At 47.2% G+C, this 14369-nt stretch overlaps 1 protein-coding gene across 2 annotated transcripts in view; it reads left to right on the forward strand.

Moving 5' to 3' along the window:
• Positions 1–2128: 2128 nt before the first annotated feature.
• The window catches only part of suclg1 (succinate-CoA ligase GDP/ADP-forming subunit alph), an 87395-nt gene continuing 75154 nt past the window's right edge, over positions 2129–14369 (forward strand). Inside the window, exon 1 of one of the 2 annotated variants that reach the window (XM_052042446.1) lies at positions 2129–2223. In XM_052042446.1, coding sequence (XP_051898406.1) covers positions 2190–2223 — 34 coding nt within the window. In that variant the 5' untranslated portion in view covers positions 2129–2189. The remainder of the gene's footprint in view (positions 2224–14369) is intronic. The other variant, XM_052042456.1, reaches the window with a different exon arrangement.

Consider the following 14369-nt stretch of genomic DNA (forward strand, 5'->3'; position numbering starts at 1 on the left):
AATGCTGGCAACACTCAATGGATCAGGCAGCATCCCTGGAAAGAGAAACAAAGAGTCTCTGACCCAAAGACATAAACTCTGTTTCTCTTGCTGCCTGACCTGCTGTTTCCAGCATTTTCTACTTTTATTCCAAAAGCGGCTGGAATTGAACCCGGGTTGCTGGCGCTGTAATAGGTCGAGATCCTTCATCTGGACTGAAAGATGGAGGGGAGATAGAAGGGACATAGACAGTATCCTCTCTATCTTTCAGTCCAGATGAAGGGTCTTGACCCGAAAGATTGACTGCCCATTTCCCTCCACGAATGCTGCCTGACCTGCTGAGTTCCACCAGCTGTTTGTTTTTGCTCCAAATTCCAGCATTTGTAGTCTCTTGTTTGTCCATTTAACTTCAGCATTGCTGCATTGTCTTTTATAGGCCTTTTAGGAAGTCACAATTTCAACCCATGAAGTACATTTGAAGTGCGGTGATGAAGTGATGCAGGATAGCTGTAACACCTGCCCCTACACCTCTTCTCTCACCACCATCCAGGGTCCAAAACAGCCCTTCCAGCTGAGACAGTCTTTCATATGTGAATCCCACGGTGTTATTTGTTGCATCCAGTGTTCTTTTTGCGGCCTCCTCTGCATCAGTGAGACCGGACGCAGATTGGGTGATCACACCTTCGCTCCAATGGCCGGCCATTTTAATTCTACTTCCGACTCCCAAACCGACATGTCTGTCTGTAGCCTCCACTGCCAGCTAGAAGCCAAATACAAATTAGAGGAACAGCACCTCATATTCCACCTGCACAATCTCCATCCTGGCAGCATGAACATCAAATTCTCAAACTTCCAGTAACCATTCCCCTCTGTCCCTTTTCCCTTTCTGCCTTAATCCACTGGCTCCTATCACCCTATCCATCTGCCCATCACTCACACACTGCCCACTTTCCTCCTTTTATTCCATGCTCCACCATCCTCTCCCATTGGATTCCATCATCTTTAGCCCTTTGTCACTTCCACCTATCACCTTCTAGCTTCTGACATAATTTCCCACTCTTCCCCCTCCCCGTCAGTTTATCATCCCCTCCCACACCTGGATCCACCTATCAACTACCAGCTCTTGCTCCACCCCTTCCCCCCACCTTTTTATACTGATTATCTCCCCTCTTTCTTTCAATCCAGATGAAAGGTCTCAACCCCAAATGTCGACTGTCCATTTCCCTCCATAGATGCTGCCCGACCCGCTGAGTTCCTTCAACTCTTTGCTTGTTGCATTTAACAGCATTAAGTAATCTCACAACCAATGGATTAGATTGACTCATAAGGTGTGGTCATGAATGATGATAAACAATTAAACAGACCATTTCCCTCCATAGATGCTGCCTGACCCACTGATTTCCTCCAACTCTTTTGCGTGTTGCATTTAACAGTGTTAAGTAATCTCACAACCAATGGATTAGATTGACTCATCAGGTGTGGTCATGAATGATGATAGGCAATTAAACTGCTCCTAGAACATGATATCGGGGTCTGCCCACATTCCCATAGACTCTTGGGAACTATTTGATCCATATTCACTCAAAATAGAATAGGAACATTCAGGATGGCAATTCAGAACCTCAAGGCCATGCACTAGGAGCACAAAGAAGCCCTGTGTAAGTGGCAGAAGGATTGCACTAATTCACAAACTATCTGCATGCTTTCCAGCTGAAATGTTGACAATTCTTTTGCCCTCCCACCCTGATGCTGCCAGATCCACTGGATTCCTCCAGCAGATTGTTTGTTGCTCCCTGCCCGTCACGTCTGCCACCCCCTGCCCCATCTATGTTCCCACGTTGGCATCATTAATCACCACATAACCCATAAAACTGGAGTGGAACTATCCTCAGGGAACTGCCCAAGTAGAAGATTGCTGCTCTGCACTGCTCTTCCACCCATGAGAACTACAGATCCCAGAATCCCATTCGAACGCCAGGGCCGGCCACGCCTCCAAATTCCAGGAGACCAGGCAGATCGCCTGATAACAAAAATAAAGTAAAGGACAAGAACAAGAAACGGGGATTGGAGGAGGGGTTGTTGTAGGGTGGCGGGGGTGCGGGGGCCAGGGGTCCGGGCTCAGGCTCAGGCTCAGGCTCAGGCGGGGCTCAGGCTCCCCTGCCCGGGTCCTCGGGCTGTCATTGGCGCTGACCCCGGGCTGGGGAGAGGAGATGGCGCACGTTGGGCGGCTGGCGCGTCTGCTCGGTGAGTGAGTGGCCCCGCACCGCCCCGCCTCCCCACCGCCTCACCCTCCGCCGGAGCCTGAGGCACGGGCTGCGCCCCGACTCTGGGGAGCAGCGAGAAGCGCATGTAGGCTGGAACATCACACCTGGGGGTGGGCAAAGGGCAGAGGGACGTTCATGGGGAGAGGGGCTGGGGGTTAATGTCCAGGGTGCGTGGGTTTGGGTCCAGTGTCCGGGGTGTGTGGGTTTGGGTCCAGTGTCCGGGGTGTGTGGGTTTGGGTCCAGTGCCTGGGGTGTGTGGGTTTGGGTCCAGTGCCCGGGGTGCGTGGGTTTGGGTCCAGTGCCTGGGGTGTGTGGGTTTGGGTCCAGTGCCCGGGGTGTGTGGGCTTGGGTCCAGTGCCCGGGGTGTGTGGGTTTGGGTCCAGTGTCTGGGGTGTGTGGGCTTGGGTCCAGTGCCCGGGGTGTGTGGGTTTGGGTCCAGTGCCCGGGGTGTGTGGGCTTGGGTCCAGTGCCCGGGGTGCGTGGGTTTGGGTCCAGTGCCCGGGGTGCGTGGGTTTGGGTCCAGTGCCCGGGGTGTGTGGGTTTGGGTCCAGTGTCCGGGGTGTGTGGGCTTGGGTCCAGTGTCCGGGGTGTGTGGGCTTGGGTCCAGTGCCCGGGGTGTGTGGGCTTGGGTCCAGTGCCCGGGGTGTGTGGGTTTGGGTCCAGTGCCCGGGGTGTGTGGGCTTGGGTCCAGTGCCCGGGGTGTGTGGGCTTGGGTCCAGTGCCCGGGGTGTGTGGGCTTGGGTCCAGTGCCCGGGGTGTGTGGGTTTGGGTCCAGTGCCCGGGGTGTGTGGGCTTGGGTCCAGTGCCCGGGGTGTGTGGGCTTGGGTCCAGTGCCCGGGGTGTGTGGGCTTGGGTCCAGTGCCCGGGGTGTGTGGGCTTGGGTCCAGTGCCCGGGGTGTGTGGGTTTGGGTCCAGTGCCCGGGGTGTGTGGGCTTGGGTCCAGTGCCCGGGGTGTGTGGGCTTGGGTCCAGTGCCCGGGGTGTGTGGGCTTGGGTCCAGTGCCCGGGGTGTGTGGGCTTGGGTCCAGTGCCCGGGGTGTGTGGGTTTGGGTCCAGTGCCCGGGGTGTGTGGGCTTGGGTCCAGTGCCCGGGGTGTGTGGGTTTGGGTCCAGTGCCCGGGGTGTGTGGGTTTGGGTCCAGTGCCCGGGGTGTGTGGGTTTGGGTCCAGTGCCCGGGGTGTGTGGGTTTGGGTCCAGTGCCCGGGGTGTGTGGGTTTGGGTCCAGTGCCCGGGGTGTGTGGGCTTGGGTCCAGTGCCCGGGGTGTGTGGGCTTGGGTCCAGTGCCCGGGGTGTGTGGGCTTGGGTCCAGTGCCCGGGGTGTGTGGGCTTGGGTCCAGTGCCCGGGGTGTGTGGGCTTGGGTCCAGTGCCCGGGGTGTGTGGGTTTGGGTCCAGTGTCCGGGGTGTGTGGGCTTGGGTCCAGTGCCCGGGGTGTGTGGGCTTGGGTCCAGTGCCCGGGGTGTGTGGGTTTGGGTCCAGTGCCCGGGGTGTGTGGGTTTGGGTCCAGTGCCCGGGGTGAGTGGGCTTGGGTCCAGTGCCCGGGGTGTGTGGGTTTGGGTCCAGTGCCCGGGGTGTGTGGGTTTGGGTCCAGTGTCCGGGGTGTGTGGGTTTGGGTCCAGTGTCCGGGGTGTGTGGGCTTGGGTCCAGTGCCCGGGGTGTGTGGGTTTGGGTCCAGTGCCCGGGGTGTGTGGGTTTGGGTCCAGTGCCCGGGGTGTGTGGGCTTGGGTCCAGTGCCCGGGGTGTGTGGGTTTGGGTCCAGTGCCCGGGGTGTGTGGGCTTGGGTCCAGTGCCCGGGGTGTGTGGGTTTGGGTCCAGTGCCCGGGGTGTGTGGGTTTGGGTCCAGTGCCCGGGGTGTGTGGGTTTGGGTCCAGTGCCCGGGGTGTGTGGGTTTGGGTCCAGTGCCCGGGGTGTGTGGGTTTGGGTCCAGTGTCTGGGGTGTGTGGGCTTGGGTCCAGTGCCCGGGGTGTGTGGGTTTGGGTCCAGTGCCCGGGGTGCGTGGGTTTGGGTCCAGTGTCTGGGGTGTGTGGGTTTGGGTCCAGTGCCCGGGGTGTGTGGGCTTGGGTCCAGTGCCCGGGGTGTGTGGGCTTGGGTCCAGTGTCCGGGGTGTGTGGGCTTGGGTCCAGTGTCCGGGGTGTGTGGGTTTGGGTCCAGTGCCCGGGGCGCGCCGGCTTGGGTCCAGTGCCCGGGGCGCGCCGGCTTGGGTCCAGTGCCCGGGGCGCGCCGGCTTGGGTCCAGTGCCCGGGGCGCGCCGGCTTGGGTCCAGTGCCCGGGGCGCGCCGGCTTGGGTCCAGTGCCCGGGGCGCGCCGGCTTGGGTCCAGTGCCCGGGGCGCGCCGGCTTGGGTCCAGTGCCCGGGGCGCGCCGGCTTGGGTCCAGTGCCCGGGGCGCGCCGGCTTGGGTCCAGTGCCCGGGGCGCGCCGGCTTGGGTCCAGAGCTGATCGTTAGAGGGGCTTGGGTTTAGTAGTCGGGAATGGGGTTTGGAATGGATGGAGGCATAATGTCCTGTGCTGGATAGGGATAAATGGGCTTTGGTTCAATATCTGTTGCTTGTCATTGTTTTTCCCTGAGCTTTTGCTTCACCTTAGCTACCTGCTAATTTTGGCATTGACAATTTCCATTTGCCTTTTTTAATTTTGTACTTTTTTTAAAACAACTTTACAGATATTGTGATTGTGTGATTATTGCTAATTTTAGGAATGTCTTGTGGTACTTTAGTTTTCTCAGTTAGATTCACCTTTCATCTGTTGCATATTTCAAATGTTTTCTGCACTATAAGATCTGCATGTACTCTTTTCAAAAAAAAATCTGTTGTTAAGTATCGCTGCCCAGGGCTAGGTAATCACTACAGTCTAATGGCAATTTTTTTGGTTTATTTTTGCTTGTGGTAAATTACGCAGCATTGTTGCAGATTGGTTCTTGTGTTTGCTTTTAGGATGTGAACATTGCCAACAAGGCTAGTTTTTATTGTCTTTCACTAATTGTACTTCTGTGAATCATTGCCGTCAACTTGGTAGTCAAAAGACATTAGATAAGTTGTGTGTAACCAGGATCAATAAGAAATCCAGTTGATTTCCAGGCTGCTCATCTAAGGCAAAACATGAGACCTGAACTGTGTTTCGGGAGAAGGTGATCATTTTCTCAATTGCCCGTCTCTCCTGAGCACTTCAAAAGAAAAAAAATGCAAAGGTCGCGCAAGTTATAATATCTTAATGTTGCAATAAAGAAACTATAAACAATCTATTTACCACAGGTTTTGGGATGAGTGATCCTTCAAGGGATTCCAGACTAATTGGTCAGCTGAAATCTTGACTGCTGTGAATATTGCTGCACCTGTAGTGGCCTGAAGAATAGCAATTTTCTTTAACTTGAGACTGCTGGTGGTTGAGCAGTTGAGAGATAACACACAATGTTAAAATGAATTTGGCAGCAACAGGTGGAATATTTGAAGGTCCAGCTAGTTCTTTAGAAGTGATGCTCATTGCTGAAGTATTTCTAAATGATTGTGACCTTATAAAGAGTATAAACAACCTATTTTAAAAAAGTGCTGCTAAATGAGAAGGTTCAAATTGAGGAAAATGTAGACAGCTAAAAAAGGTTTGAAACACACTTTTACATTTGAGAATGTTACAATATTGAATTTTCTAACATTAAGTACTATCTATAGTACTGGTTAATGCTTTTTGACATCTTTCTTTGAAAAAGACTGATATTAAAGTCGACATTATTTTTCCTTGAGGTATAACTCGTCCTCAACTCTCTTCTCAAATATTTTTCGCTCCAAGTTATTTGCTTATTGATTACTTCCATTATTTCTTGCCTATTCTCCCACGTTTCAGGCTCATTTTTCTTCCCCATCCTTGTTCAGTTCATCCACTTAGCTTCCTTCCCCCACCCATAACTGACCCTTTGTTCAATATTTTGGTCTATCTTCCTCTTTCTCTCTTCCTTTGTTGGATTGAACTTGTATTAAAGCCGTGAGTGCATACTTGGTGGTTTCAAGATGTAAATGAAGTTGCTGTTAATGAAGCTCACTGTTTGAAAGCTTCAGGTTGTCTGGAATAAGCTATTAGCTGGGTGCACAGAAAGTGGATAAGTGTTTTCAGTACCCCCATGCTGACTTTTAACAATGCACTGTTCAAAAGCCTTTAGCTATGCTCTGGTACTTCATCCGTGTGGTGGGGCTCTGTAGGAAGGATTGGAGCTTCTGTTGGATTTCCTCTTGCCATGGGTGAGTGCAGCTTCGACAACATTCAAGCTTAACTCCATACAGGACATAGTAGCCCACTTGGGCACCCCATTTAGAACCATTCACTCACTCCACCACAGACACACAGTAGCAGCAGTTTATACCATCTACAGACTGCACTGTAGCAATTCACTAAGACTCCTTGGACAGCACCTTCCAAAACCCACAACTTCTACCAACTAGAAAGGCAAGGGCAGCAAAAGTGTGGGAACACCAACACATGGAAGTTGCCCCCCAAACCATACGCTCTCTTGAGTTGGAAATGTATCACCATTCCTTCACTGTTGCTGGGTCAAGATTCTGGAACTCTTGTGATTGTGAGTTGAGTTACTGGAGAGACACTAAAGCTGGTGATAGAAAGGTTTTTATTCATCATGACAAGCAGGCATTCTCCTGGAGACCCTCTCAGTAGAGTCTCCCAGATTCAAAGTACATCACATTTTTATACCCTTAAGGTCAAAGGTAACAGCAGGTGATTCAATATAATTTCAATAGCTGCAATGACATTGCTTACTCCAATATTTTCAGATTGACAATGCTTCCATTGAGTTACAAATAGTGGCATGCAGAAGTTTGGGCACCCCGGTCAAAATTTCTGTTACTGTGAATAGCTAAGCGAGTAAAAGATGACCTGATTTCCAAAAGGCATACAGTTAAAGATGACACATTTCTTTAATATTTTAAGCAAGATTACTTTTTTATTTCCATCTTTTATAGTTTCAAAATAACAAAAAAGGAAAAGGGCCCCAAGCAAAAGTATGGGCACCCTGCATGGTCAGTACTTAGTAACACCCCCTTTGGCAAGCATCACAGCTTGTAAACACTTTCTGTAGCCAGCTAAGAGTCTTTCAATTCTTGTTTGGGGGATTTTCGCCCATTGTTCCTTGCAAAAGGCTTCTAGTTCTGTGAGATTCTTGGGCTGTCTTGCATGCCCTGCTCTTTTGAGGTCTATCCACAGATTTTCGATGATGTTTAGGTCGGGGGGCTGTGAGGGCCATTGTAAAACCTTCAGCTCGTGCCTCTTGAGGTAGTCCAATGTGGATTTTGAGGTGTGTTTAGGATCATTAGCCTGTCGTAGAGGCCATCCTCTTTTCATCATTAGCTTTTTTTTACAGACGGTGTGATGTTTGCTTCCAGAATTTGCTGGTATTTAATTGAATTCATTCTTCTCTCTACCAGTGAAATGTTCCCCATGCCACTGGCTGCAACACAAGCCCAAAGCATGATCGATCCACCCCTGTGCTTAACAGTTGGAGAGGTGTTCTTTTCATGAAATTCTGCACCCTTTTTTCTCCAAACATACCTTTGCTAATTGCAGCCAAAAAGTTCTATTTTAACTTCATCAGTCCACAGGACTTGTTTTCCAAAATGCATCAGGCTTGTTTAGATGTTCCTTTGCAAACTTCTGACGCTGAATTTTGTGGTGAGGACGCAGGAAAGGTTTTCTTCTGATGACTCTTCCATGAAGGTCATATTTGTGCAGGTGTCGCTGCACAGTAGAACAGTGCACCACCACTCCAGAGTCTGCTAAATCTTCCAGAAGATCTTTTGCAGTCAAACGGGGGTTTTGATTTGCCTTTCTAGCAATCCTACGAGCAGTTCTCTCGGAAAGTTTTCTTGGTCTTTCAGACCTCAACTTGACCTCCACCATTCCTGTTAATTGCCATTTCTTAATTACATTACGAACTGAGGAAGCGGCTACCTGAAACCGCTTTGCTATCTTCTTATAGCCTTCTCCTGCTTTATGGGCATCATTTATTTTAATTTTCAGAGTGCTAGGCAGCTGGCCTTTCCTAATGATGACTGTATCTATAATGGGAGACACCTCTGAATGTTCAAATACCTTTGCTGGAATAAACTAATTCACATGGATGGTTTAAAAGCTTCTGAGGACAGAGATTCCAGACACCTGAAATTAGTGTTGTGGGGGCTGACTCTCTGAGTACACAAATATCCCAACTATTGATCAATCAAGTATGCCTGTGACCGTGTTTGATGTGCTAAGTGACTATATTAGTCTGGTCTGGAAGCTTCCATGAACTCTGTCACAATGGTGTAAAATAATTTAGTCAGTGTTGCCTGGTTTGATGTGGGCCAATTAACATACCCCCATTGTCTTGGGCTTGGCTGATGCATACAAGAATGTCTCACGGTCATTTTACTTTGCAAACCATATCTCATGAGCAGCCAGCTCCCTGCTGTGGGCCAGCAGCCTGTCCTCTGTAAGCGGTCCTGTTTGTTTACAAAACTGTTCTTTTTAACTTCAAATTGATTACTGCTTGTAATTTACATTAAGAACTGAAGACTGGTTCTTGTTTGAATTAATGCCTGGTATATTCACATGATTCCATAACTCCTGAATGCCTAACAGCATTGTGGGTACACCCACACCTCAAGGACTTCAGGGGTTCAAGAAGGCAGCTCACCACCACCTTTTCGAGGGCAACTAGGGATGGGCAATTTACTACTTTCTCAGCCTGCAAAGCCCACATCCCTTGAATGAATTTTAAAAATTGGCAGAACAAAGTTAAAAGATCAAGGAATTTGAAGTGCGAGTGAAATCCAGCAGTGGTGCAGCAGTTAACACGTCCCTGGGCTAGCTCCTGACTTCAGCTGCTGTCTCTGGAATTTTCATATTCTCCCTGGGCATCTGTGAGTTTTTGCAGGATGCTCCAGTTTCTTCCCACATCCCAAAGATGCGCTGATAGGGTTAACTGGCTACTGTAAGTTATCCCTTAGTGTAGGGAAATAGTGAAAATAAACTAAGGGGAGTTGATGGGTGTGTGAGAGAAGATAAGTTGCAGGGCTATAGGACATTAGAGAAGGGGAATGGGATTGCTGGTTTGCTTTACCTGATGTACAGAATGACTTCCAATGTTGTAATAAATAAGGTTAGAGATTTCTGCAGCCTTTTTATCCTGCCTTTGTAATGCCTTGCGTTGATAGTTGAGCAGGAAAGTGGCCATGAACCTGAATTTTTTTTTACTGTGATGACTTTCTGATATTTGCAGCCCTTCCTGGCGATCTTTTGTATTAATCTGTTTTGTTTCATTAGTACAAGTGTGATGGATGAGCACTTGAATTGCCAAGACCTAGAGGGCTCTGGGCCAAGTGCTGGTAAATGGAATATAGATAGGCATTTGATGGTCAGAAGACACAACCAATGCGAGAGGAACTTGGTGGGGGGGAAGGAATTGTTGAAATTAGGAGCCGAGAGGTAATGTTGCAGCTATGTAGGGCCCTGGTCAGACCCCACTTGGAGTACTGTGCTCAGTTCTGGTCGCCTCACTACAGGAAGGATGTGGAAGCCATAGAGAGGGTGCAGAGGAGATTTACACGGATGCTGCCTGGAATGCGGAGCATGCCTTATGAAAGCAGGTTGAGGGAACTCGGCCTTTTCTCCTTGGAGCGACGGAGGAGGAGGGGGGACCTGATAGAGGTGTTTAAGATGATGAGAGGCATTGATTGTGTGGATAGTCAGAGGCTTTTCCCCAGGGCTGAAATGGTTGCCACAGGAGGACACAGGTTTAAGGTGCTGGGAAGTAGGTATAGAGGAGATGTCAGGGGTAAGTTTTTTACTCAGAGTGGTGAGTGCGTGGAATGGGCTGCGGGCAACGGTGGTGGAGGCTGATACAATAGGGTCTTTTAAGACACTTTTGGATAGGTACATGGAGCTGGAGAAAGATAGAGGGCTATGGGTAAGCCTAGTAATTTCTATGGTAGGGACATGTTTGGCGCAGCTTTGTGGGCTGAGGGGCCTGAATTGTGCTGTAGGTTTTCTATGTTCTTTGTTGAGTGGAGAAGAAAAAGAGGGGGAGTGGTGAGATGGGGGCCAGTCAGTGATTAGTATGGTCAGCATGGGCATGGTGGGCTCAAGGGCCTGGTTCTGTAATGTATGATTCTATGACTATGATTGTACAGGTTCAAAAGCACTGGGAGCCCTCTTATTTACAAAGTTTTAAGATAAATAGAAGATAGTAGAATTTAATCAATTGTTGGTTTATAAGAGAGTCTACATTTGTGCTTCTGCAAATTTGTTTGCAAACTCAACCAAAACATTTCTTGGGAAAGTCAGGGTAGCCAGACTGTGCTCAGTCTGTTGCAGCTTCTCAACTTCATCCACCAGTCATATACCTTTGCCAGATGCAGTGCAAAATTTGGTTGTATCTGCAAGATCCTGAACTGTATATGCACCAGCCTCAATCAGCGACCAGATTGGCATAGTTTACCTATTGTCACAATCACAGAGGGTGTCTGGCATCTTTTGTTTGCCATTTCCTTTCTCCTCTGCTAGAGCTCTCCATATGTCCAATGTGGTTTTTCCAGTGAGGATGTTCAAGCTGTTATTCAGCACCATATCAATTTTATTTTCCATGGGCAGAGCATTCCCATTATATAAGTCAATCGTTATATTTCTCATATTTTCCACATATTTCTCACCACGTAGACAGAGGCTGTTTGGCCCATTGAACGTTCCCATGAATCCATTCCTCCCCTTATTTCCCTTGATCTGTTCTCTCTCGCATGCCTATAAACTTCATCGTGATTCTCCCACCACTCACTTACACTAGGGATAATATACAGTAGCCAGTTAACTTGCCAACCAGCTGCCTTTGGGATGTGAGAACAAGGAGGACCACTTGGTGAAAATGTGTGCTGTCACAGGGAGCATGTGCATACTTGACACCATAGGTTGGGATTGAACCCAGGTCACTGGAGCTGTGTGGCAGCAGCCCTGACTACAGTGGCTGGAGTGATACTTTGCATAATGGTTGTGCTTTTTGGAGGTCAATTATTCCACTTCTGTTCACCATGGCAAGAGTTCCTCAGGGTAGTGTGCTGGGTCCAATGATCTGCTGCTTTGTCAGTGACCGACCTTCTTTCATAAGGTTAGGAGTGGGGATGTTTGCTTATCATTGCAAAATGTTCAATTTCATTCGCACCTTCTTGGCAAGTGAAGCAGCAAGACTTAGACAACATTTAAGCATGGGCTGAGAAGATGCTAGTAAAATTCATGCAACAACAGTGCCAGGCAATGACCAGCTCAACAAGGGAGAGTAACCATCGACCCATGATTTTAAACTTGTCATCGACAAAATAAAAATCAACTCTGGTTCTTTCTTCACAGATGCTGCTTGATCTGATGAGCATTTCTTGCATTTTCTGTTTTTATCAGTAAACCGTGGGCCCATTTTTAAAAAAAAACAAATAATTTGAAATTAAAACAGAATGTCAGAGATACTCAGCAGGTCAGACAGCATTTGTGGTGAGAGAATTAGAGTTAGCGTTTTGGGTTGATGACTTTTTATCAGAACTGGAAAAGTATGAAAATAAGCGTGCACGTAGGTGGAGGGAACAAGAGCTATGTCTGATTGGGTGGACACCAAGTGAACGTAGGTGAAACAAATGCTTTTGGTGCCATCTTATAGAGGTATTGGTTTATTATTGTCACTTGTACAGTGAAAAATTTGTTTTGCATACCGTTTGTACAGATGCTAATTTCTCTGGAGGTGTAAATAGAGGGAGCTGAACTGGGGCAGATGAGAGTTAAAAGCAGTGCTGGAAATGTGAGATTCAGAACACAGCAATTATTGGAAATCTGAAACACAAGGGAATGCTAGTAGATCGAGTAGCATCTGTGAAGAGAGAAAAGACTGACCAAAGTGGATGACCTTGGCCAGGTCTGACGCACATGAGAGGCTGGTTATCTGAAAGCATTGAATGTTCCTGTTTTGTTTCAAGTAGTCAGTTCTGATGCAAGGTCATCCGCCTGCAATGTTAACTCAGTTTTCCTCTCTCCAGAGATGCTGCTCGACCTGCTGAATATCTCAAATGCTTTCTCTTTATATTTCAGATTGCCACATCTGCAGTTTTTTCCAAATAATTGAGTAGATTATATCTCCTCCTAAATTTTATAAACTTCCACATACTTCCATTTAAACTTTGAAGGTTTTGTTTAACATTGCCCAGTACTTTGACCTTTTGGTTGACAGAATTATTAACCCTTGATCAAGCTCTGATAATCCATCAGCATATATTGCCTTGTATATTACTTGATTCTGTTTCCAATTTTGGTATAGCGTGAGTCATGTGCAAAATTAAAGCTTTGAACTAACTTAGTGTCCTACATCTTTGTTCGCTTATGACCTCATTTTCTCTGGAAATTAAAGGTAAAAGCCCCAAGTCACTGTAGATGATGAGGCCATTTGTCCTCTCAGAGTAAATTGAATATCCTCCACAGCAGCATTCAATTGTTCTTTGATGTTAATATTTTTGACATACTCTGCCCTGACTAGACATTGATTTCTTGCTGGATCACTCATTTTGTGTGGATAATTTCCTCATATCAATTCCAATTTTCATTTTTTTTCTAGATTTAAATAAATGTCCTTTTTCTCCTTTCCTCAATTTATTTTACTATAAGATAACCTCTGTGCCACCTCCTTTCAATCTGTCTTCACAAATCCAAAACTGGTGGCTCTTTCCTATACTGCTTTCAACTACTTTGATTGCAGTTGGATAAACTTGTTGACCTCTTAGTTATGGCTGCAAATTCATGTATCTGGAGGAAAGCACATGTTTTTTTTGTGTACTGACTATAATGTTTGTTCTTCCTGTGATGAACTTCCAGTCAGTAATTATATTGGTGATCCTGGTTTGGTCTTAAGAAATTATTGAAAGAGTGAATTTCATTCCTTTCCCCATGTGACTTTTAACCCACAGCTAGATTTACCGACCTGTGAAATGACCACAAAATAGATGTTTTAGAAATTCAGTAACAACATTTAAGAGGCATTTGGGCAGGTACTTGAATGAGCAAGGTGCAGAAGGAAATTGAATTAATGCACACAAGTAGGATTAGTATAGATAAGCATGACGGTTGGCAAAGACACAGTGGTTCGAAGGGGCTATTTCCATGCTGTACAGACTCAGATTCTATAAATGTTTTAAAATATTTTTGCTCAGAAATTATTGGAGCTTTATTTGATGAAGGTGTTTCACCAATTATATCATGCTGTTGGTACTCTTCAGTTGAGAATGCTGACAGAATAGAATAGAAAAAGAGCGTTCATTACACAATATTTTTCAGCACCTCATACATCCCAGGGTGCATGACAGCCAATGAAGCAGTTTTGAGATAAAGTCATTACTGTAATGTAGAAAACGCAGCGGCAGTTTGTATACAGGAAGCTCTCGGATAGCAATGTGTTGACAGCAACATTATCTGTTTTTCAGTTGCATTGAGTCAGGGATATGTATTGATTGGGCACACACTACGAAAGAAGAGAGTTAGTTATGCTGCTCTTCTCAAATGGTGCCACGGAATTTTTTACACCTGGCTGAAAAGGGGAAATGGGGCTTGGATTTAGTGTCCCGTCTGAAAGATGACGCATCCAACAATGTAGCCTTTCCTCATTGGAACACTAGCATAGATTTTTTTTGACGTGGACTGGAATTCAGTCTTCTAACTCAGCAGCTTACGTGAATTAAGTGGTGGATGATGCTGACAATACCACTTAGTGTCTGCTTTAAGTTTTTTTTATTTTTAAGTCTTGGACCTGACAGTTGCTGGTAAAACCAGTGTTTATTGTCCATTCCTAATTGCTGTTGAGAAGCTGGTGATTAGCTTCCTTTTGAACTGATGTAGTGTGCACAATGAGGGTAGACTACTGTTAGGTAAGGAATCCAGGATTTTGATGCAATAGCGATATGATCCAAGTTAAGATGGTATGTGATTTGGCGACAATGTGCTGGTGGTGTTTTTTGAAATTCTGCTTCTTGATCTATGAGGTGGTAGATGTCACAGGCTTGGAAGGCGTTGTTGAAGAAGTCTTGATGCATTCTTGCATTATATCTTTTAGGTGGTAACACAGGTGTGCCAGTG

This window comes from Pristis pectinata, chromosome 2 (assembly GCF_009764475.1).
Source record: "Pristis pectinata isolate sPriPec2 chromosome 2, sPriPec2.1.pri, whole genome shotgun sequence".
NCBI classification, from domain to species: domain Eukaryota; kingdom Metazoa; phylum Chordata; class Chondrichthyes; order Rhinopristiformes; family Pristidae; genus Pristis; species Pristis pectinata.